This window comes from Poecilia reticulata, chromosome 21, assembly GCF_904066995.2.
Source record: "Poecilia reticulata chromosome 21, P_reticulata-male-v2, whole genome shotgun sequence".
Lineage (NCBI taxonomy): Eukaryota > Metazoa > Chordata > Actinopteri > Cyprinodontiformes > Poeciliidae > Poecilia > Poecilia reticulata.
This window is the reverse complement of record NC_088850.1, coordinates 23,430,196-23,454,433: the sequence shown is the minus strand read 5'-3', so window position 1 is coordinate 23,454,433 and position 24,238 is coordinate 23,430,196. Positions and strand designations below refer to the sequence as shown.

General features: G+C 39.4%; 1 protein-coding gene across 2 annotated transcripts in view; it reads left to right on the top strand.

Annotated features, from left to right (window-relative positions):
• The window catches only part of LOC103458003 (heparan sulfate glucosamine 3-O-sulfotransferase 5), a 78,504-nt gene extending 56,336 nt beyond the window's left edge, over positions 1 to 22,168 (top strand). For both annotated transcript variants that reach the window (XM_081602413.1, XM_081602412.1), the window contains 2 exons: positions 17,432 to 17,573; positions 18,999 to 22,168. In XM_081602413.1, the coding sequence (XP_081458539.1) occupies positions 17,467 to 17,573; positions 18,999 to 19,923 (1,032 nt within the window). In that variant the 5' untranslated portion in view covers positions 17,432 to 17,466 and the 3' untranslated portion in view covers positions 19,924 to 22,168. The remainder of the gene's footprint in view (positions 1 to 17,431; positions 17,574 to 18,998) is intronic.
• Positions 22,169 to 24,238: the final 2,070 nt, after the last annotated feature.

Sequence of the window (24,238 nt, the reverse complement as noted above, 5' to 3'; positions counted from 1 at the left end):
GCTCTGTTCTTTATTGCGTCTTCCTTCACTGCTCTGTGGCATTAAAGAAATGGCAAAAGTGTCTCAGACAGATTGAGCCCATTAATAACAAAACTCTGCTTTGGCTCTTTCAGGACTTCCGACCTCTCAGCTCAAATGGCCTTTTCAGTGTCTGGCTGTCTGGAATGTAAAGCAGTTAAACTTCTTCTCCAAACCTTGTATTATATCTTCCTCTAGCTTCTTCATGTGAGGGCATCATCAGTGCTTTAATGCAAATATTTGTACCTAATAGAAACCCTATAAATAGTTTTCAACTACATTACCAGATTTGGTGGATTAAACAGAGGTCATTTTGATTCTTGTTTCTGTTGCTTCTTTAAGAAAAGGGAAATAAACTGTCTTGTGCTGCATTTATGGCCATTTGTCCTTTTAACTGAGCCACTGTCACATATTCTGTAGTCTCTAATGTTAAAAGGTATAACTGTTTATGTACCAAACTTGATTAGAGTCTACTAGAAAAGCCTTTCTGGAGGGAAAATGGTAAGCCAGTTGTAAAATATTAAAGAATTTCAGCATACATTCTTCTAAACCTGGCTCATCTATTCCATGTTTTTCCCACTTGTGGAAAATACTGTGAAAAATATACTTAGAACCATTACTTGAATATATAATTCTGTGTGTAGAATGGAAATTTCTGTACATCCCACAACTGCCTTCTGACATACAGTTGCAAAATGAGGAATCTTTCAGTATCATTAAGAAAAGTGTATAGACAGAACTAGAGCATATCATCAGGGTGTCATGCATTCAGCTCTGTGCATCACAGAAGTTCCACACAACTCTCAGAATGTAGGTAATCAAGCACATCAGTTTGATGATTTGCACTGTTTTTAACAAAGTTCCTTTATTTAACTGATCAAGAGCCCAACAGATGCACAAGCAAGTCCAAGTGGTGAATTTCTGAACTACAGTGGATCACTGCACAAACCTCCATTTGCAGTTCCATCCATCCATCCATTTTCTTGCACCCTTGTCCCTCAGTGGGGTCGGGAGGATTGCTGGTGTCCATCTCCAGCTAACGTTCCGGGCGAGAGGCGGGGTCACCCTGGACAGGTCGCCAGTCTGTCGCAGGGCAACACAGAGACACACAGGACACACAACCATGCACACACACACTCACACCTAGGGGCAATTTGGAGAGGCCAATTAACCTGACAGTCATGTTTTTGGACTGTGGGAGGAAACCGGAGTACCCGGAGAAAACCCACGCATGCACAGGGAGAACATGCAAACTCCATGCAGAAAGACCCCAGGCCGGGAATCGAACCCAGAACCTTCTTGCTGCAAGGCAACAGCTCTACCAACTGCACCACTGTGCAGCCCATTTGCAGTTCATTATTCATAAATACTTTTTGTCTAACGTAACTCTAAATTATTCAGGAAATCCTGCCTCTTCATGGATGTTTTTGCAGAGCTTATCTGAAATATTAAAAAGAAACTGCAGTTTGGGAAGCTTAACTACTTGCCGCGTTGCTGGGGTTGGCAAAGCAGCCAATCCAGGAGCACCATTTGTTTTCCTTGGTATTAATTGGCTGTACCTTTAAGAGTCAAGCTAACACGGTACGTTCAAACCGAACACCTTTAGTGCATCAAAAACACTTCAAGTTTGACGCGTGTGACATTGAAAACTTCAAAACTTACAAGACTTAGCTGACGTAGTTTACAAGACAGCTAAATACATTGGTGATTTAGAATTTACCTGGAAACATTGATTTAGGGAAAGCTAAGTGTTTCAATGTTAGCACTAAACTGTCGCTAATGCGCTGTTAGCAGATTAGTGGAAGTGTCCCACTGCTTATCAGCTATGTGAACTATTGGTGATTTAAAAACAATGGCAACCCACTGACCTCTACTGGAATAAAAAATGTCTGAGAGGAAAGACAAAGAGACTAAACAAATTCTCTTTGGATGGCACTTCAAAGCTTCAGCCTTGGAAATAGGTTATCTTCTCCTTCAAGGTTAAAGGTTGCATTGTGGCCTTAACAACAGTTAATGATTGAAAACCTCACATGAAAAGTTGCTTACTTTTCATATGAGGTTTTGTACTTTTCTTGCTTGCTCCCTCGTTTTAAACCATAATCAGCTTAAATGGTTACAAATATAATCCTAAAGCACAGCTGAGCACAATTTCAAACTCTATTGGTCTCTTTGTGCTCGACAGTTGCAAATACCTCAGAAAATCTCCAGAGGTCTGATTTTTGTGTCCAAACCACCTGAAGAATTTTCTAGGTCCGATTGACAAATATACAAAAGCTAGAAACCAAACTGTGACCCTACTGCAGTTTGGACCAGAGCAGCCAAACATCCACAGTCACTGTGTGCTGTCCAAATCACATGTGGTCAGCAGAACTTGTCCCACGTTGAGACATGGTGTCTTCGATTACGAGTGTTTGTTCCACAGGTAGTGCGACCACTCAATGCATGTTAGCCATGCTGGCTATCAAGTACCAAGTTGGTGATCTAATATTAATACAGACAGGGGCTCATAACAGGAAGGTCAGATTTGATTGCCGTCACAAACGTCCCATCTATCAGCAGCTGTGTGTGCTGTCAGGATGTCCTTGAGTGAGACGCTGCTCTGCTCCTGTTCTCTTTACCGCCTGTCCCTCTGGATCAGTGTCAGTGGAATGACCGCTCTACAGACGGACGGTGGTTACACATGGCCATCTGTGACTGACATCAGTCTGTGTCGTTACATGACACAATATGAAAAGAATGTCTCAGAACTGGAAAAAACTATTGATCTGTGAGAAAACAAGTTAGTCCCTGTGTCAGCATCTGTAATGATCAATATTTCTGGGAAAATATTTGTAATCACCATGAAGGTGTGCTTGTGTGTATATGGACACAGCGTTGGGGGTTTGGAGTTCTGTACCTGGCTCTTCGGCTATGCAGTGCTGCCTTCTGCCACACAACATTTCATGTCATTTCAGATCTGCCAGTGGGACATTTTGTACTTTAAGAAGTCTGCTCAGTTCTCATCTCCCTTCAGGATTTCTCCTACTGAGCTGGATTCTTCTGGTGGAGTTTCAACCAACCAGTGAACAAGTAGAAGGAGGAGTTGTGAAAGATTATGTTTTTTAGAATTGTAGTTTGCCTATTCTTGTAGTTTGGTAATGGGGTTGGAAGAAGTGAATGAAGCCATTCAGTCCATGTTGGCCACGGTTCCAAATATGAAGCAACTAAAGGCGGAGCAAAAGGAATGTTTATGATATGTCATTGTGGACTTTTCTCCACATGGAGTTGTTTACTGCGCATGTCGTTTCCTGTTAGCTTCCAGAAAGCAGTCGTTCCGAATATCCGAGGGTCCAGACCGTCTGTACGAAGCAAAGCGTAGAACAAAGGCCTGGTTTTACCAGGTGAGTCTAAACTCAATCCCTAGTGAGAAATTTTTCCTTCACTCTACAATGATGGACTCTTTTGTGTTGGTTGTTTAAATACTAAAAGCCCAAGGAAACTTGCAGTGTGTAAAGTGTGCAAGTTGAAGGGGTATGAATGACACCAACACACACTTCCTTATTTCTGTCAGTCTGCATCCTGTCTGATGTGCAGCATTAGGTGAAAATGCCAAAACTGTATGACTTGTGATTCTGAAGAAAAAGGTTTTTACTATCTATCATAAAGTATTATGACAATGAGTTAATGCAGCACATCTTGAAGGCTGTTTTACTGTGTGCTACTTCTTGTGGGCAACTGTGACATTATCCAGGCAGCCATGACAGCGATGATGATCATCAAGAAAGAGGATCCATTTTTCAACACGCACACTGGTGTCTTTACTCAAAGCAGACCTGTCAGTGGCAATCAGGAGTTACCTGATGACTGGAAAAACTTTGAAAGTTTTTGCTTAAAAGCTGCATGACTTATTACCCCCCCTGCACATGTTGCCTCCTGCTGCAGGCCTCCCTCCGTACCTCCAGCGACCCCCTGGTCTCCCTCACAGCTCCACAATCTTGAGCAATCTCCAAGACGTTCACACAGGCTGTCAGACCCCTGCAAACATCCTGTCTGCATCAACGGAAGCTGAGTGGGTTGGGAAAGAAGCATCTCATCCTTTGATGTAGTTTCTGAAGGCTGCATTTATATTGCACTGCAACTGATTAGAACTGGAAGGATGTCCCAAGGTTGCTGCATTACCAGTCAGTGAAGACAAACTGATAACAGCCTAATCTGACTGTCAGGGAGGTGAATCATAAAGCAGATATAACAGCTAACCCTGCAGTGTTTGTCATGACTTGGACACTCATCATCTCCAGTACACATTACTCAAATTTAACCTCTGCTGGCCTGTTTAACATCTCCTTGTGTCTCCCAGAGGCTCTTGGCCAGCCCGGATATGAGATGACATAACAAGGTTTTTCCTCTGTGTCATGTTGTTGGATGTCTGTTGTTCAAATTGGTTGCATCTTCATGTCAGGTAGCAGTCATGCAATGCTGTAAAAACTCAGATCCTTGCATTACTCGACAGTGTTTTCAAAAGCAAATGTAATGCTTCTCTAATCCTAGGTGCATACCCAGTAGAGATGGGCCGGTCGCGAACGTTTCAGCTTTTAGAGTGCACAACGAGAGCCATGCTTCAACATAAGGGGCAGGGCTACGAGTAGCACACCACATGAGAGGTGGACGGAGAGAGGATAAGAAGGAGAGAGAGAGAGAGAGAGAGAAACAAAGAGGAAGCCACCCCACCACATTTTTTACCTTTTGCTGCTCAGTTCTCACTCAGCAGAGCTTTGCTTTGATTAGCGTGGCGGCCTTGTGGCCAATCACGTTTGAGCTTGTGGGATCAAGTCATTATGTGAAGTCAGAGAGGGGGACAGTCAGGTGAGTCCATCCTAATAGGGTGTGGTGTGGAGGAGAGTTTTTTTTGGAAAAACCTGTAAGAGAAGCAGCATTTGGCTGGAGATTAAGGTTATTATATAATAAAACATGTATTATTATAGGTCTGTTTGGTGGATTTTTTTTGCAGTGATTTCTTCATTTGCTTTTGTTAATTAAAATTCTGATTAAAATATTATACAAAAGTAAGAATGTGTGTTTTCATAACAGAATACATACAATTAAGGAAATAAAAGGCTTTTCATGTAGGGAACAGTGACTGCAAAATGTTATATGAGGCTGCAGATGACAATAAATAAAGAGCCATTTGGGAGCCGAAAGAATCGGCTCTGTGAAAAGAAAATTCCCATCACTCCTACCCAGGTGTTTCACACAGTTGAATGGTTGCTATTGGAGACTCAGGTTTTTCAATCATGCATGAAAGGATTAAAGCAACACTCCAGGTTTGTTTTTGATGAGAGAATGACATTATGACATGATGGAAAGCTCAACAAAGATGACTTTGAAAGTTTATCACAGTGTTAATGGAAAAGATTTTCTGGAGTATACTCCAACTTTATTCATTTCCAATATAAAACCTGAAATATTTTCTAACAATCCATGTTTTATTCTTACGTTTGATTGAGGTGACACTAACATAGCTAGCGTCACTAGATATTTTTGAAGCAGTTTTAGGAGCTGGTTGTTTCAAACATCTTGTGGCAGTTTTTTTTCTGTGGATTTGTCCTATTTTGTGTCTACAGTTTTGTCATCTTGTCACTTGAATCCAGACAGACGCACAATGGAGAACTCATCACTCTGCAGGGGGCACGCCATCTGCTGCACAACAATTTCCTTTTTCTTCTGAGGTTGAGAGCAGCGTTGTAGTTCTTTGACAGCAGAGTGGAGCAGAGCTGATCCGATAACTGAAGAATTCAAACATCTGAAGTGGCAAAAATTGTTTCTATGGCACTTTCACAGGAGGAAACTTGTCAATGAAGGGTGTGTCCCCATCTGTCAAACCAACTGTGCCTCTGACAATGGCATTTTCAGTTTCCCAATTAGTTTCCTAATGTCTGCTCAATTTATTGACTTTGAAACTAATGGCTTCAGACGCAAGAGAAAATAGCACAAGGTTTTCTAATATAGTATCATGTTATGTGATGTATTCAGCATTCCATCTTTATCTTAATTCTGTGCTGAAAATTTCACAAGTTGGAATTACAAAAATAAATTTGCTGATGGACACATGCCAGTTTTGAAATAAGTCACGTTTTTCAATGAAAAGTTTTTGCCTCAGGTTGAGGGGGTTTTTCAGCCTTATTGAAATGTGTGTATTTCACAGAACTAAACTGTAAAAGTTTTTTCCGCATCATGAGTATAAAGCAGTAACATACTGCTGGCCTCAGCGTGCAGCTGGCTCCAGAGGCCTCACACTTCAGCCAAAGTTTATCATGAAGTTCTTCTGTAAAATCGCTGGCTGTAATTTCCCCAAAATGCTGCATAAGCAGCCGCTCCCAAGTAGGCGGGGCTTGTTGCTCTGACGTCTCCTCTGATTGACTGATAGATTATGAGCGCTAGCACCATGACTCAATTATGAATATATACCACGTAACTCTTTACAGCCATCAAAACCATGATCTTTGATGTGATTTTAATTCAATTTCTTGTTTATTGGAATCATAGAAATTGCAGAATGTATTTTTTTTTTTACATTAGCAGAATATATGCAAAGTTTTGTGGTGATTTGTAATGGAAATGCAGCTGCTGTTGCAGGCTGACCCCTCCTGAGCCTGTCCTGCTCCGTACATCAGGCTTCTGAGATGATTTCATCTGCAGGAAGAATTCAGAAAGACCTTTTCCTCTATCTCACCCCAACACGAGGAGCAGAAAGCGTTGGACAGCATGTCGGGGAAACCGAACAAACCCCACAGAGACAGGCTGTGGCGTGGCAGAGAGTTCTGGGAATGGAGCACAGACATGACAGGTGGCGCCTGGAGGCCCAGTAACGCTGCCTGTCTGTCTGGAAGGCCAGAGCCAGGTCCCAGCCGCTCCCTGCTGCTTCCCCAGCAGAGATCTGGATGGCTGGTCGGGCCACAGAGCCTCCTCTGTCCTCTGTGGAGTTCTTTCTGCTTCCAGGTGTTTTTACCTGATGTTCAGGGTTCTCTCAGATGTTAAACAGTCTCCTGTAACACACACACACACACGCACACACACACACACACGCACGCACGCACGCACACGCACACACACACACACACACACTCATGCAAACACTCTCTGCATCACGCTTTTCACATGCCCTCTAACAAATCCTATTAGTGCACTTAACTCGAAAGCTAAAAACAGGCCTTCATACTTAATCCTGTTAGTTTTGACAGTGTACAGTGAAGATGTGGCACAAAGCAAACAATCATATCAGTCTCATGGTGGAGGAAGTCAGATCTGCTGTCAGTAATGGATTAGATCTGATGTGTGACTATCCAGAGCAGGTCAAAGGGCCTACTTCAAGTCAGATCATGTTTTTAGGCTTCCAAACCTCTGACTCAGTTTCCTATACAGGAACGAAAGAATTCTTGAATTCAGAAATTGAGGCCTTGTCCACAAACAGCTGGGTGTTTTTAAAAATGAATATTTACACCTCATCCCTTAACACAAGGTTGGTTTCAGAAACATTTTCATCCACATGAACCTGCACAAATATGTCCTGTAGTGTTGTTTTAAACATGCCAAACCCATAGGTGGCAGTGCAGAGCAAAGCTAAAACCTGTCAGCCAATCAGATTGCTTAAAAAAAAAACAGACTTCTTATCAGGAATTAAACATGGCCGCAGGAAGTTCATGTATGTGGACCTATATACAGTTTGGATTACTTATAAGCAGTGTATTGGAATGAAAATCAAAATCAAATCAATCAAATTTTATTTGTCTAGCACATTTCAGCAGCAAGGCATTTCAAAGTGCTTTACATGATAACAAACACAAACAGAGTCATGCAACATAGAATCAACAATCAAAACATTACATTAAGTCAAGTGTCTTAGTGAAGTTACTAAGACACGAGGTGATGGTGGTTGGGAGTCATGTCAAAGCAAGTATGTGGATATATACTTGCTTTGTATACACTATATCCACATTGCTTTCTATTGGAGCATTATTGTGACTGTAATGCGCGGAACCATAAGTCTCTGTTTTCTCATGTACAAACACAAATATGGAGTTTTATCAAATCTCCACTCTGGTCAAAATTTTTAATAAATAATAGTTTTTAGTGATATAAAATGGAATCTTTGTGTGGATGAACAGTCAAAGCGAATACAAGTATATTTGTTTTCCCAGATATCTCTCTGTATGTATGTTTGTGTGAACCACATGATTCATATTTAATACTAAAATGAGGTCACATTTCTCATTGATAATTGTTTCTTATTCCAGTGTCTCTCATAAATGAATAAAGCTTTATGTATTTACTTTCAAAATTCCATTTTCCATCCATCCATCCATCCATCCATCCATCCATCCATCCATCCATCCATCCATCCATCCATCCATCCATCCATCCATCCATCCATCCATCCATCCATCCATCCATCCTTCCATCCATCCATCCATCCATCCATCCATCCATCCATCCATCCATCCATCCATCCATCCATCCATCCATCCATCCATCCATCCATCCATCCATCCATTTTCTTACACCCATGTCCCTTAGTGAGGTCAGGAGGTGCTGGTGCCTCTCCGGCTAACATCAAATCTCCATTTTATCTTATAAAATTCATTCAGTCAAATCTATTGATTACTGATCCACAGATCAGAGGTTTTGTTCTTGCTCTTGCCGCCTCAAGTAAACAATCACATTTTTCTGTTCCTGCAGAGTATGTTGGTCTTAAAAATGAACTAAATATGCAAATTAAAGAATAACCAAAATCCCAAAGATCATGGCAGCAGTGTGGCAGGTTGCTTTTTTCTCCCTCTGCGTTCACATCAGGAGTCTCCAGCCCTGGAGAAGAACTGTGCTGTGATTTTTACATGGATTGCTCCCTACACCTGCATCAGAAAACTGAATTACCAATTAGCTCTTACTCTGATTTACCTAAATATGGGTCGACATTCCACTAAGTGGATGCATAATGCCTCATTTAAATGTAGAACAACTGTGTCAGCCCAGAGAGACACTGTTAGCTGTGTGAAGCTATTTCAGGAGCAGATCTGTGTTTGTGTCTATTTTCTAAATTAGGAGCACAAGCAAACTCAGGTCTGCTAACATTCAGCACCTGCAGATACAGGAGCTGTGTGCAACTGCTCCTCAAATAATATCTCCCTGTTTATTCGAACATCTTGCAGAAATGTTTTCAGCTGTTTGTGTCAGCGCTTTCTCCTCCACTGTGAAGCCAAGCTCTTCATCTGGGTCTTCTTTACTGAACAGTCCTGGCAGAGAATGGCGGTTTGCTGGATTTTCAGTCATTTAAACTAAAAGATCTCTGAGATTTTAAAATACATTCTGCTTCCTGTACTCCATGAAACTGTACAGCAGATCATGACAAATTCATCAACGGGTGCATGAATTATCGGCCCGATATGAAGAAAGTGTGACGTCATTCTTATCTGTCTGACATCTTAACTAATTGCCTTAACTTCTCCCTTCTTCATGGACACAGAGCAGCAACACAAAGGAATGAGTACTTGACTTCTCTCCAGAGTTGAGTGCTGTTTGTGTCGGCTGTTTCTAAAGAGCGTTGGAGATTCATTTTCACATCAGAGGCAGAGCTTGGTCTTAGCAGACGGTCTTTGCAGTGTGAACCAGTTCTGTCACTGGCTAACATCTAGAGTCTGTGTGAAGGTCACCATGGTGACTTGCTGTTTGTAGTCTCCGCCCCACAAGAAGCAGAAAGAAGCCCATCTCATTCAGGTGCTGATCTGTTTCGTTTTACGTTCAAGATGATGGTTTTTAAAAGAGCTAAATTATTATTATTATTATTTAATTTTTTCTTTTTACCTGGGATGAATCAAACAAACCGTTTGACAGGCACAGAGTAAAAATAAAGTTCATATTTTATATTATTCCACAACATGATATATTTCTGACACAATATTTATATTTCATAAATATAGAGGAGCCATATGTTGTCTTGTGTAAAAATGTTTTTGACATGAACCCAAACATAAAAAATTATGCCCATTTTGTGAAACTTAGTCCTCTGGTGTTTAACACCTTTTATACTCTTTCATGTTGTGTATTGCATGTGTTAGTATGAAGGGTGTGTAAAATATATAGCTTTTATGTTTTGTATTTTTCATTGTTACATGTTTCTTGTTATTGATGCCCCGGCCATCTTGGATTGAAAGTTCAATGTTCTGTTAGTGGCTCTAAGTGAACAAAGTCTCCTGCCTGGCCAGAAGCTTCACACTGTTGTGTTTCTGAGGGGACCGGGTTTTCATCAGCCTGCATCGTGCAGCATGATATATAACATTAACAATATTATTCAGAAGCAACTGATCCCCAAGAGTCAGAATCACTTTATTTAGATGCGTCAGCATCAACCTTGAGCACTTCAGTCTTTTTAGCAGACGGCAAAAAAAGTCATTTGACAATTTTTTTCTGAAATGTAATATTAAATATTTTTACTGGAAAAGAATTGAATGAGAAATAAATCAGTAGAGGACTATATCTCCTTTCAAGTAAAGTTTTGTAGCTTTTAAATGAAACATCTAAAATAATACAGTAGCTGTTAGAACATGATTTTCTACCTTGGACATTATCCTTACGGTTCCTCAGTGTTCTGCCGTTCCTTGGCATCTTGCTTGAATATTTTTTTGCTATGAAAGCAACAACTCACTGAACGCTTACTGAAAAAGGGTCAATAAATCAGCAGAAGCTCGGTGAATTAAGTGAAGAAGAGGAAAAGGCAATCCTTTAAAATGATAGATATCGGCACTGCACAGCTTTCGTCCCCATAGTTGTTCTGTCACACCAGCCAGCTGCTGCTGCTGCTGCTGCTGTTCACAGGAGTAATTCTCCAGTTTGTGATGAGACGGGCAGCATGAGGGCGGTGGTCTTCTGCTTTTCCTACAGCAGTAATACTTTAGTATTACCACATAGAGCATCACGGAAAAGACTAATGAGATCCCTGTTCTAGTCGTCTATTTCTAGCACTGCTGATCTGAGCTTCTTTAGCAGAGGACACACTGCTTGCATTGCATAATGTGGGACTCACCAAGCGCTTGAATGCATCGTCACCATAAACTGACACTTTAATTAATGAAGTCTTTAAACTCCATGTTCCAGTTTTTAAAAACTAATTAAAATAGTAATTTTGTTTGCAAACAGCAATCATTTTCATTGCTTGAGTTATTATAAGAATGCCAGTCAGCAGTTTAAATTTCAATCTTAACTACTCATCAGGCAATGCTTGTTAAGCATTAACTAAAGTGGGCTCTTTTTTCTCTGCCTCATTTGCGCCAAAGTTTCAATAAAAACATGTCAGTTCTGACCTAATATTACATTTTCAACACATAAAGCAAATCAGAGAACAGATTACAGTAGGTTACAGGTAAAAAAAACAACTGAAATTACTGGAAATAAATATCAACACACAAATTTAGGAAATATTTTGGGAAAATACTTTTTTTAAAAGACAACTTTCAGACACCTGCTCCTTGGAGATAGAAGTCACAAATTACTCTGGTGTGTTTTTGACCCATTCTTTAAAAAAATGTTGTCTTCAAGCTTCGACCTCACAGAGCAGCACTCCCTGTCAACTCCCCCACCCGGTTCCTTCAGACTAGCCAGCAGCAGTTAGCAAACACCTGGTGGAGCTACGCAGCAGAGCTCACCAGATGAGCTACTTGATAGAAAGCTGGTTGAAAGAAGAGCCATGTTGTGATGACGTCCTGAAGGCTGCGTTTCAGAAAGAGCTGACATTTTTAAGGAGAGAGAAGCCCAATTTCAAGGCGTAAAATTGCAAAGTCATTTAAAAAAAATCATATTTGATATATACAGCATTTCTATAACAACTGAAGGTAACAAAGTTTGTATTATAAAATGGCACTATATGCCTGAAAAGCACACAATACTGCCCATTTTAAGTCTTGCTATCATTTGTGTCAAAACACAAGAACAGTCAATAATTATGGACTAACCAGCACACACTGAGCTAACAAATTGTGCCCAGTTGGACTAACTGAGCCTGGATCCACTTGTTCCAAACAGGAACAGCCTGTCACTGTGGCCTGATGCTAACGAACCTTTTTAGCCTACAGCTAAAAGCCTAAAGAGAGACGGCAGAACCTGGATCAGAAGCCCAGGCTGGTTTAGAGACAGCCCAGCTGGAGACTCTGTCTCCTGTCCATGTTCAGTCCATCGTTAGAGTGTTTAGAATAAAAAAAAGTTATAAAGTGTAGCAGTCTACTGTCAAATCAGAGCTTTGAATTCCACAATGAAAGCTTCTCTCTCCCATTGTCAGCCTCTGAGTGGGACCTTGGTCGCCATGACTGCATTGGGAGGAGTTACAGTTCAGCCCTGATTAAATGCTAACGGTGGCAATGCTCAGAAAGAAAGACAGCCGGGGGAAAAATGGGAAAAAAATATTCTGGGAAAGAATATAGTGAGTCTCACAATACTGGACTGACACCTTATATGTCCGTCTAGTTTCCCTTCTAGCTTACTTTGCTCCTGCTTCCAGGAGTCTTGGAGACCCTACCTCCATTATGACCGGGATTGAGTGTTTTGTCAGATGTGTCACCAGCAGCTCCCATTCATTACAACGGTGCATAACATTTCTACCATGTGATGCACTAACACAGGTCTGACTAATGAAATGGGACTTCTGGTCATCTGCTACGTCTTGCAGGTAATGAATGCTCTTGTAAAACTGAGACAGTTTCAACACCAGGTGACTTCTTCTTCCTGGACAACATTGGGAGACAGATGTACATCCTACATTTGTGCTGTTTAGATAAAGTTGTATCACCATTTTATATGGAAGCTGTTAAAATTTCTAAGAATATTTTTTTTTCATAATAAAATGAGGTCAAAACTGTGTTTAATTGCCATGTACTTTTATGAGTGAATGGGTCTTCTGCAGGTACTCTGCTTTCCTTCCTGAGACATTTGTCACTAGTTTTTTGTTGTTGTTGTGTTTTTTTTATTAAAAAATTGTTACAGGAATTTGGAAAGTTGCTAAATATAGCCAAAAGGTAGTTATGAATAAGTTGGCAAGTGCTTCTTTTTCGTGATGACTAGGATGGAATTTTTTTTATTTTTTTGTCTGGGGTTGGAGTTATTACAATGATGTATTTCTGCAAATTTACATCAAAAAAACTTCCAGAAAATTTCCGAGATTAATCTCATGATTTAAAAAAAAGGAAATATCTGACTTTGAAAAGTCAAACATTTGTTACTTTAGAAACTTCCAAGTTGTTTCTAGTAAATTTCTGAGATTAATCTAAAAATTTCTGAGTTTTTTCTAGAAAATAGTAAACTTTTCCTAAAGAAAAAATGGAGATTTAGATAATTTAATCCTTTTCTTTTTTCTATCTACAATGGCCTACTGTAGTTCATGCTTTCATAGCTTAGTTTCACTTTTAGTTTGTGTGTGCATAAAATCCACTGTGTCTGTGCTGCTCTAGGATAAAGTGCTCCCCTTACAGGATTAATTATCATTAGAAAATGAATGAATACATACTGTACATACACAGCATTTCCTGAATTGAATCATTTCTGCTTAGTCTGCATGTGGGGTTGTGGTGGGTAATTGTTAGTTTTTGTTTGTTTTAATTGATCTGTAGAGCACTTTGAGCTGTTTTTAGTATGAAGGATGCTTTATAAATAAAATTGATTGATTGATTGATGGCAAAATACTTTCTGCTTACTCTCTGCTTGCTCCTCACCATCGGTTGTAAAGATTGTCAGAAATTTCCTTTTCCCTGCGTGGTTGTTAAAAATATTCTCAGAAGAGGCTGAGGAAAATGCATAGTTAATGAAAATAAAACGCTTTATAATTGATAATTCTCTCTGGGCACCTTCTGCTGCTCCCTGGCAGGAACAGCTGTTCTAGTTGCAATTCCTTGTCAGGGCAAAACACTCATTTGTGGGTGTGTGTGCATGTGTGTATGTGCGTGTGTATCATGTGGGTTATAAATGAGTCATGAAGAACGTGATGCATGCTATTCAGTAGGGCGATGTAGTACATGCTGCTCAAACTCTTTGTCAAGCTGAAATTCTTTCACAGCATTTATAGCAATTTAATATTTTGTCATTATAAATGACTTTGACTATGCTGTTGCTTTTAAGGAAGCTTATGTAACCTAACAGTTCTTAGACTGACAATAAATCCAGAGTATGATTCTGGAGCACTTCACTGTACCCTGCATTCATACCACTGAAGTTCTCCATGTTGTCACCTTAAAACCTCAATCAAAGAGTTTTTACATGAGACCAAAACAAGGAAGGGATAATTGTGAAATGGAAAAAATAATGTTTTCCCTCAGCCTCCACAGATAATCAGGTTAAAGTTAATGGAAAGGGTGATTGTTAAAATTTTGGGTAGAACTCACCTTCCAGCTGAAACGACATTAAGTCTATAACCAGAGCTGAAACAGACTAGTTTAGGTTAAACTATATTCACGTATTAATGTGGCACAAAGTCTAGAAATAGAACCAACAGAATATGTGACAATACATAAAAATCTCTGATGTGGATGCTCTGACTGGGCTTCAGTTAATCTACAAGTAAAACTGGGAGAAGCTGGTACTGATCCAACCCAAAAGACTTGGATTAGTACTCCCAGTGTCAGGTTGTTCTCCACAGTGTTAACTCATAGCTGCTAAATGCAAATGCCCACCACACTTTTCAGATTTTTATAAGCAAAAACACAATAAAAAATAAATAAATCTAAACAGTAATTTTCCTTCTGTTTACAATTATGCGCCACCCTGTGCTGGTCAAACAAATAAAATGGCAATAAAGGTTGTGGTTCCTATGTGACAAAATGTGAAAAACATCTGCAAAGAACTGCATTTACTACATTATACACCATAATAAAAGATGTATCTCTAGATCACACTTGGTGCAAATCAATTTATTGACAAAAACACTACACATAGAGTAAATTAATATTCTGGTGTGTTTTCAGGCTCTTTTGTTTAGTCATGGTACCAACTCTCACAGGTGTTAAATTTTTATGGTTAAACAAAGCGTCATGAAACCTGCTGACTTAGCCTATTTTGCTGATACAGTCATGCGTCAACCAAATACATAGCAGAGAGACAAGTAAGGTAAGGTAATTTTATTTATATAGCACATTTTCATCAACGAGGCAATTCAAAGTGCTTTACATAATTAAAAGGAAATACAAACAAAATAAACCAAAGGAAAGAAAAAGAAGAAAAAAAGCAAAATGAATCATCTAAATCCTCTTCTGGTGTAAAGTGAGTAGTTACAGTTTCTAAAAAGTAGTAATATAAAAGTAATTAAGTAGTGACTCTACCTGTTAAGTATTTCTGGATTCTTATTCTAATTCTAATTCTAATTCTAATTCTGATTCTGATTCTGATTCTGATTCTTATTCCATTTCTGGGCTGTATAACATTGATCTAAATAGTGCAAACTCCACAATTTCTAATATTACTAATAAACTAAAATAATCCTTTTCTGGGTATTTTTTTTCACAGTATGGTAAAGATTGATGTTTATCTGCTGTGATGTTTTTTTCTGTTTGTGATTTTTATATTTTTTATTTTTGAGAAATTGGTTTCTAACTCTAGTTTTCAGTCAGGCACAACAACATCAATCTGCCTCACTGTATGTGGATGGTAGAGATCTGTACCATTTCTTTATTCTGGTTGGTTTATTGACTTATTCCAGCAAGTCAAGCTGAAACAGACAGCAGTTTTTTTTATTAAAGCAAACAAACTTACAGATGGACTTTGACTACTGACTTTATTATTGTGCTTTTCTTCAGACACTCTGATGAAATCACAGAGGCTCTTTTGTTCTCTCTTCAAAATCCACGGTGGGGAATAAATTAAAATTGTTTCCAGTCTCAGCAGACAAACGCTCCCTACACTTGTTTTTGAGACACTACAAGAGATACTACAATATGTGCTCTATTTGGGACAGAGTTATGTAATTGAGTCCTTAGCTGAATTAGAGAGCATCGTGGTTTTTAATAGCTTTGTGACTCATGTTACTCTCTGTTGTGATTTATGCAGGTATACTTGTTACTAAAAGATGAAACAGAATGAGTTTGAATATCGAAGGACATCTTTTAATTAGGGGCATAGCTCAGTTCCGTTGGGTTGAAGGGATTTGGTGCCCTCTGTTGGTTAACCTGCCAAATTACAGTCTAAATCAAAACTTTTTACAGATGATTTATAAGATTTAGAAGGGAAACGAGAGCAGTCCTATGAAGATCAATTTTAAAGACATACTTGAGGTTAAATGTAAACATAATATTAACAACACAATGAACACAACCTAATTTTTATCTGGGAATCTAATCCCATGATTTGGACTATAATAGAGTTATTGGAAGTAGTTGGAAAAAATATATTTTGGCTAAAAGGTGTCTGCTGCATAAAGTGAGATGTGTTTTGATATTGTAGCTTAAATGTATTTCATATGATATATTGTTTGACTTGGAAATAGGACATGAATAATGGATCACTACCTTTGACAAAGTAAAATATTTATATTGATGTTTAGATATGAAATAGTTTCTTTCAATTTCCAGTTAAATTTCAATAATTCCCACATTTCACTTACATTTGTAATTTTTCAAGCCTATTTGCAATTCTGTGTCAACATTCATTTTCAAAAAAACTGCATTAAGTCATTTATTCATTAAATATGTGTAATAATCGGGCTGCACAGTGGCGCAGTTGGTAGAGCTGTTGCCTTGCAGCAAGAAGGTTCTGGGTTCGATTCCTGGCCCCAGTCTTTCTGCATGGAGTTTGCATGTTCTCCCTGTGCATGGTGGGTTTTCTCTGGGTACTCCGGTTTCCTCCCACAGTCCAAAAACATGACTGTCAGGTTAATTGGTCTGTCTAAATTGCCCCTAGGTGTGAGTGTGTGTGTGTGCATGGTTGTTTGTCCTGTGTGTCTCTGTGTTGCCCTGCGACAGACTGGCGACCTGTCCAGGGTGACCCCGCCTCTCGCCCGGAACGTTAGCTGGAGATAGACACCAGCAATCCTCCCGACCCCACTGAGGGACAAGGGTGTAAAGAAAATGGATGGATGGATGTGTAATATTCCCCTTATGTTCCTGTTTTAATCTACATGAATTTGTCTGACAGCCTTATTTTTTCTTCCTGAATTGGAACAAGGTCACAGTCTTACACAGTGATGCCGTAGATCAGATTAAATTTGATTCTCGGCCTGTCCAAAATAAATAAATTGATGCAAGCAAAGTGGTGGTGGTGCATTTCCTCTGATCATTAGAGTCTAATGGCGCTGCAGCGCATTGCGGGCGCGGGCGAGTGTGGCTTAATCACTTGTAAAACTTGATTGAGTGTGTGTTAATAAACATTAGGCTGTCTCTCTTTCCCTGCTGATTAGTGGTTCATGTGCTCGCAGGCTGAAGACGCAGTCCTGAATATTGATGGAGGGCCATGCTATTCAAACAGCAGGCACTGCTGAGACAGAAGCTCTTCGTTCTGGGCAGCCTTGTGATCGGAAGTGTCCTCTATCTTGTGGCCAGGGTTGGGACTTTGGATAGGTGAGTTATCACTGTGACATGAGAAACATGCATCACAGACTTAAGGGCATCTTGTAATGTCTTAAATCTACCGTCCCTCCACGGGACGGGTTCTGTAAGCTGTCTTAATGGGAAAGAATTTATTCTGTACTTCGAGAGAGAAAATACTTCCTCTGAGACTCAGTTTACAGCAACATCTCCCCAAGGCAGGAGCAGAAGGAACATGAAGGTCTAGTTGTTAAGGATGATTTTCTCTAACACCTTCAAATATTGGCAGCCGACCAACAGACCTTCAGCTGAAGCATTTTCTACATAAGTTTTGTGCAAAAAGGCAGGTTAGTTAACATGTATTGTTGGAAAACTAAGTCAAGACTTAGAAAGTTCTTCCTCACTGTAGCTCCAAAATCAGACTTTAAACCACTTCTGTTCGTTTATATTTAACTGAATGTCATTGCACCAAAATACATGAAAGACCTGTTACCAACATTCCAGACCTCTCAGGTCTTCTGGTTCTGGTCTGAACCAAACATGGAGAAGCAGCATTCAGTTTTCACTGAACAAATGTCTGGAAAAGTGCAAAAATGCAGAAAGACAGTTCTTTTAAATCAAGGCTTTAAGCCTCGGCTAACTGCTGGTTATTCAACAGCGCAGAGCCGGGCTTCCACTTCTGACATCCTCACCTCCAAAGATACAAAATGCCACCTGTATCACAAGTACCAGCAGGAGAGACAGGAGGAGCAACCATCTAATCTTAGCTAATGCTAAGCCAGCGCAAATTTAACTAAGTCCTTACCATGCCAAAAAAAAGCATGTGTAACACAAAAGGTTCGCAAAAAGTAAGGTGTAGCAACAGAAAACATGTTTTAATATAGACTACTTATATGTTAGAATTACTCAGTCAAGTCTCAGAGCAGAAAATAGATGAAATCAAGAAAGTTTCAAACACCAGCAAATCCTTGAAGTGCAACAGTAACAAAAGGAAGTGCAGCAATATGTCTCCATTCACAGAGCAATGAGTTAAAACTTCATGCTGAAAATGCCCAATAACTAGCTTCAAATAAATAGATTAACTTGTGTGTTTATCTTGCTGACAAATACTTGATGGAATACATTATTCTCTCTCTGGTGCCATTTAAGAGTTGTTTCTGTAACACATGACGGATTGTCAGCACATATGAAAACCAAAGGCCCCTGGTTTAAGTCACTCTGTCATTTAATCAATTGTACGCTGAATATACATGCAACATTGTATATTATGTTACCAGATTGTGAAGCATTCTCTCCGACATCATTGGCATCAGGCCAGACCTCAGTGGGTGATGCACTGCCGGAAACTAAAGAGTTAAAATAATGAGATTGTATAATATATCTTAAGCTTATTTGAGAATGGTGTTGAATGAGAAAAATAGTTTTGTTGAATGTACAGTATATATTTTTGTTTTTCAGATTACAACCCATTTGCCCCATTGAGAGCAGATTTCACCCGTCTGAGCAAATCCCTCTTCGTACGCTGCAGTTTAAACGTGGGCTGCTCCATGAACTACGCAAGGGCAATGCCACCAAAGAGCAAATCCGCCTGCACAACCTGGTCCAGCAGCTGCCTCGGGCCATCATCATCGGCGTTCGCAAGGGGGGCACCCGCGCCCTGCTGGAAATGCTCAACCTGCACCCAGCCGTGGTCAAGGCTTCGCAGGAGATTCACTTCTTCGACAACGACAAAAACTACGCCCGCGGCATTGACTGGTACAGGGGTAAAATGCCCTTCTCCCTCCCTCACCAGATCACAATTGAGAAGAGCCCTGCCTACTTCATCACAGAGGAGGTTCCCGAGCGCATCTTCAAGATGAACTCTTCCATCAAGCTGCTGATTATCGTCCGAGAGCCCACCACCAGAGCCGTGTCCGACTACACCCAAGTGCTTGAGGGCAAGGAGCGCAAGAACAAGACTTACCACAAGTTTGAAAATCTAGCCATTGACGCCAACACGTGCGAAGTGAACACCAAATACAAAGCCGTCCGCACCAGCATCTACACAAAACACCTGGAGCGCTGGCTCAAGTATTTCCCTGTGGAGCAGTTCCACATAGTGGACGGGGATCGGCTCATTACGGACCCGCTACCAGAGCTGCAGCTGGTCGAGCGCTTCCTGAACCTCCCCTCCAGGATTAGTCAGTATAACCTGTACTTTAACGCCACCAGGGGATTTTACTGTCTGCGATTCAACATTGTCTTCAACAAGTGCCTGGCCGGCAGCAAGGGCCGCATCCATCCTGAGGTGGACCCGTCTGTAGTGACTAAGCTGCAGAAGTTCTTCCACCCTTTTAATCAGAAGTTTTACCAGATCACTGGAAGAACATTTAACTGGCCATGAAATTTGTCTTTCATACAAAAAAAAGTAAAAAAAAAAAAAAGATCTCACAAGGTATGAACAGCACTTTGTTTAGTTTAACACAAGTATGATATTGTGACCAAATAATAATACTTGATGTAAGTTTGCTCTATGTGTGTAAAATGCAACACAATAGTTTGATGTTTTCACTTAGAGGTTAGGTGGGCAGAGCCAATTCTTTAAAGTCAGTTTACATGTCTGTCTGTGTTTCTCCTCCTAAAATAGAACATTTTCATGCGTGTGTTTACAGTTACTTGCAAAGTAAGAGTTAGAGAAGCAGAACTTCTTGAACTCTTCTAGATTTTGTCATGTCCCAACCTGTGAAATGAGTGAAATCTGAAAATGTTGGAGTGCATCTGTAATCACAATCCTTTTTAAACCAGTAAGCAGATTAAAGTGGAACTAATCATGCATAACAACCCTTATATAGATCTCAGAACAAACAGCATTATGAGGCCTAAAGGTCACAGCAGACTAGTCAGGCAGAAAGCACTAGTGGAGCCTAAAGCAGAATTATGTTCCAAAACATCATCCCAAGCTTTGAACATCTCAAATCTCTGTTCAATCTATCATCTGAATACAGAAGACGGCCCAACTGCAAACCTACCAAGACCTGAACATTCACCTATTCCAAGAGACCAAACAGGGAGAGCATTGGTCAGAGGAGCAGGACTGGTAGACCTGGAGAAACTGCAAAGATCCAGAGATCAGATGGGAGAATCTCTCAGCATCACAGATCTGACCTCTTTGAAAGAGATACAAGAAAAAAGTCATTGAATGAAAGCCGTCAGAAGTTCAGTTAGACGCCCTGATATTAGACACTTGATTATAATTTCAGTTTATGTATATTATCCTGATTAACAATAAATTTCTCAATTCACTTTACAATAAAAACAATATTTTGCAGCAATCCTTCATACATGTTCTGACAGTGGAGAGCAGAACCTACATTTAAAAGGACGGATCCTCTAGTAGGACAAGGTTGGGTTGAGCATCCGTCTGACACAAACAACGAATCCAGATTCCAATCCAACTGAAAACCTGACAAGATTTCAAAATCATTATTCAAAGACATTCTCAGTCCAGTCTGAGGTTGAGCTGTCTTCCCCCACTCTCATTACCCACTTTCATGTCTGACTGCTCTCAAATAAAGGCAAGTAGGGCCAATGAAACCTTTTTATCTGTTTTTTTTTCAAAGAAAAGATATTTAGTTGGAGAGCTTGTGCTGACCCAGCAGAGCTGAATACACACACACAGTTTTCAGATTTTATTTGTAAATAAAAATTGAGAAGAGTGTTTGATTTTCTTTCCACTTCACGATTATGCAGTAAAACGTTGTGTTGGTCTATCACATACAATCCCAACAAAACACACTGAAGTTGGGTTGTAACATGACAAAATGTGAAAATGAGTGTTTGCAAGGCGCTGTACCTACAAACGATTGTTTTTAAGACCATCCTCACAGATATTTATAGTGTTAATATAAACTTTAAATGTAAACCTTTGAATCAAGATAAGGCAGATTTAAGATGACAAAGAAAAATCCATTTTTTTGTTATTGCCTTGACCCAAACAGCATGTTCAGTTCAGGTGCCATAACACCATGGTCAAATGGTTTAAATATCATCCACTAGTTTTCAATCTTTAATTTAATATTACCTTAGGCTAACCTGTTAGCCTGTAGCATCCTTTGGTTTTCAGCAGAGGTTAATCTGTCCTGTGCAGAGCTAGCATTAGCCTGGCTTATTCAGATTCAACTGGACAACTTTTAGGACAACTGCTCTCAGGTGGGATATGTTGTTAAAATGAAATGTACTTTTTGTATGCTTCCTTACGACAGAGGTCTTGATAATAATACTGCTTTAGACAGTGTAAGAATGGGTTTTACCAATTCTCAATCCATCTTGGAATAATCACACGTGTAGTTAGCGCCACTTAGTGCCATCAGATAGCCTAGAAAGCTCTAATTTCATCATAGCTTTCACAACCTGATCTTGCAGTTTTAATTTAATGATGTATTGTCACGTCCCACAGACGTTTCTTTTCCCAAATTCACCAAGTCATGCTGCAAAAGGCCACAGTAGGTAAAATAATGTTGTCCTCTAATGATTCCTATCAAATTAAGTTAAATAGATTATGATCAGCTCCATTTGTCTGTTTCAATGGGAACATGCATTATGTATCATAATTGTGTTGTTAAAAAATATTAAACTAAAAGTACATGTGACATTTTTTCTGACCATTTGTGTATTGTGTCACCTTATTGTGTATTATGCAAGTGAAAGTAGATTTAGAGTTTTGCAATTAAGTAGATGCTATTTGGCACACTATTGGTTGGTGATTGCAAAGCAGCCAACCCAGGAGCACCATTCTTTTACCTTGGAGACACGCAAGACTGTATGTTAGCTTTTGTGGTAGACAAATATGTCTACCACATATCTGTCTATTATTAAGGTTATTAAGGTACACATTAAGGTATATCAACCTTAATGTGTACCTTAATAACCTTAATAAATCTGCCCCACAAGAAGCCAGACTCCATAAATCTATCCAGGTGTTAACAATGGCTGAAAATTATAACTAAGAAATTATGAGAAGTCAGAGGAGCACATCATATACCAATTCCACCACTTCTGGTCTGACACTCATCCAAACAAATTTCTCTATAGAAGTTGCCATCAATGCTCCACAAAAGGCCATTGTTGTAACTTGTGCTTTCTTCTTATTAACTTCCTTTGTTTTGTTCTGATTTTGTGACATTGCTGCTGTCTCTGCATAACGTTAGAATTAATTTATAGATGGTTACATTGATCATAAAGCACTGACCTTCATAACCCGGGTCAATAATATTGACACCCTTTTTTTTAACCACAAAATTCATGATTATGTATGGCATAGTGGTGGTGGCTCTCCTTCCATGTGAAAAACGCATAGCAAACTAAAACACTGCGTTATTTTTAATGCTTTACTTTTAAAACTACTACATTCTACAGCTGAAAACACTTAGCTTGTTCTGTTTTATAGTAGGTGTTTCCAATGGGAGGGTCATTTTGCACATCATAAAAACAAACCTGGTGGACTTTTTTACTCCAGACAAAGCAATAAAATATGGTGTTTAGTATGAATGGCAACATATTAAAAACATTCCATCAACTGATTCACTTTAGAGATAAAGCAATGATGTCATAAGACTTAATTCAACAAAGGTCCTGAGGATCCGTTGATGCCCAATAAAAGAGAAACTGTTGTCAAGTTAGCAGACAATACAGGAAAGTCTGGATGTGCAAACTCTAATTAGAGAAAAGTTTTTAGTTTTTCTCCAAGTCGCACTTTGAGTGGTTTAACAAGAGTGACTGCTCATAACACACCAATCAAAAGTGTCATCTGAAACATCTGAATTAAACATTGAGACTAAATGAAACACTGTTGCTGGCTTGCAGTGAGTGGGAAACAGTGACTGTGTGAAAGGAAAGGAAATCATATTACAGGAAAATGAAATATCTGATTCCACCTTCCTAATCAGGTTAAACTTTTACAAACGTTTTTAAAAATGGGCCCAGTCTATGCAGAATGCATTAAAAATCATTTGCTGCAGTACAAAAGTATTAATCACAGGGGGTGAATGGGAAGAATTCATGAGCCACTTCAATCAATATGGCATACAAAGCTAAGCTTATTACTGGTAAACTTTCAAGCAGAGAAGCTGTAACAAAATTTGGAGTAAAAGAAAGCTATCTTCTTCAAAGTAATCGGAGAAATCAGCAGAAGATTATAGGCTAAACTAGAAAATTTCTTAAGAAATTTAACCGGGGCCTGCCAAAGTGTGCCCGTCGGTTGGAACCCAGCGTTCTGATGCTAAAAATGAGTATCAATGGTAAAGAAAGCTGCAATGTACTCAACAGCATGTGGAGAGTCACAAGCATGTTGAGTAACATGGACTTATGCCATTCTGTATGTTAAATTAGTGTATAAGCTAAAATTAGCCAAAATGCTAATGTTAGCCTAAATGCTGGCAGTAGCATGTGGAGCATCACTAGCATGTTGTTTTAGTTTGACTTGCTCCATTCAGTATACTAAACATGTCTAATTAATAAGAAAATTAGCTAATAGCTAACTTTAGGGAAAAGGCTAATGCTAATGGGGGGCAGTGAAATGCTAATGTTTGTGCTAATGTTCACTGACCTGAGAGAAAAAGATAATAAAGGCTAATGTTATTGCCTCCGTAGGCGGTGCACTAACATGAGAGAAATATTGAGGCTTTTATTTTGAAACTTTCAGTAAGCTTAATTTTAAATGA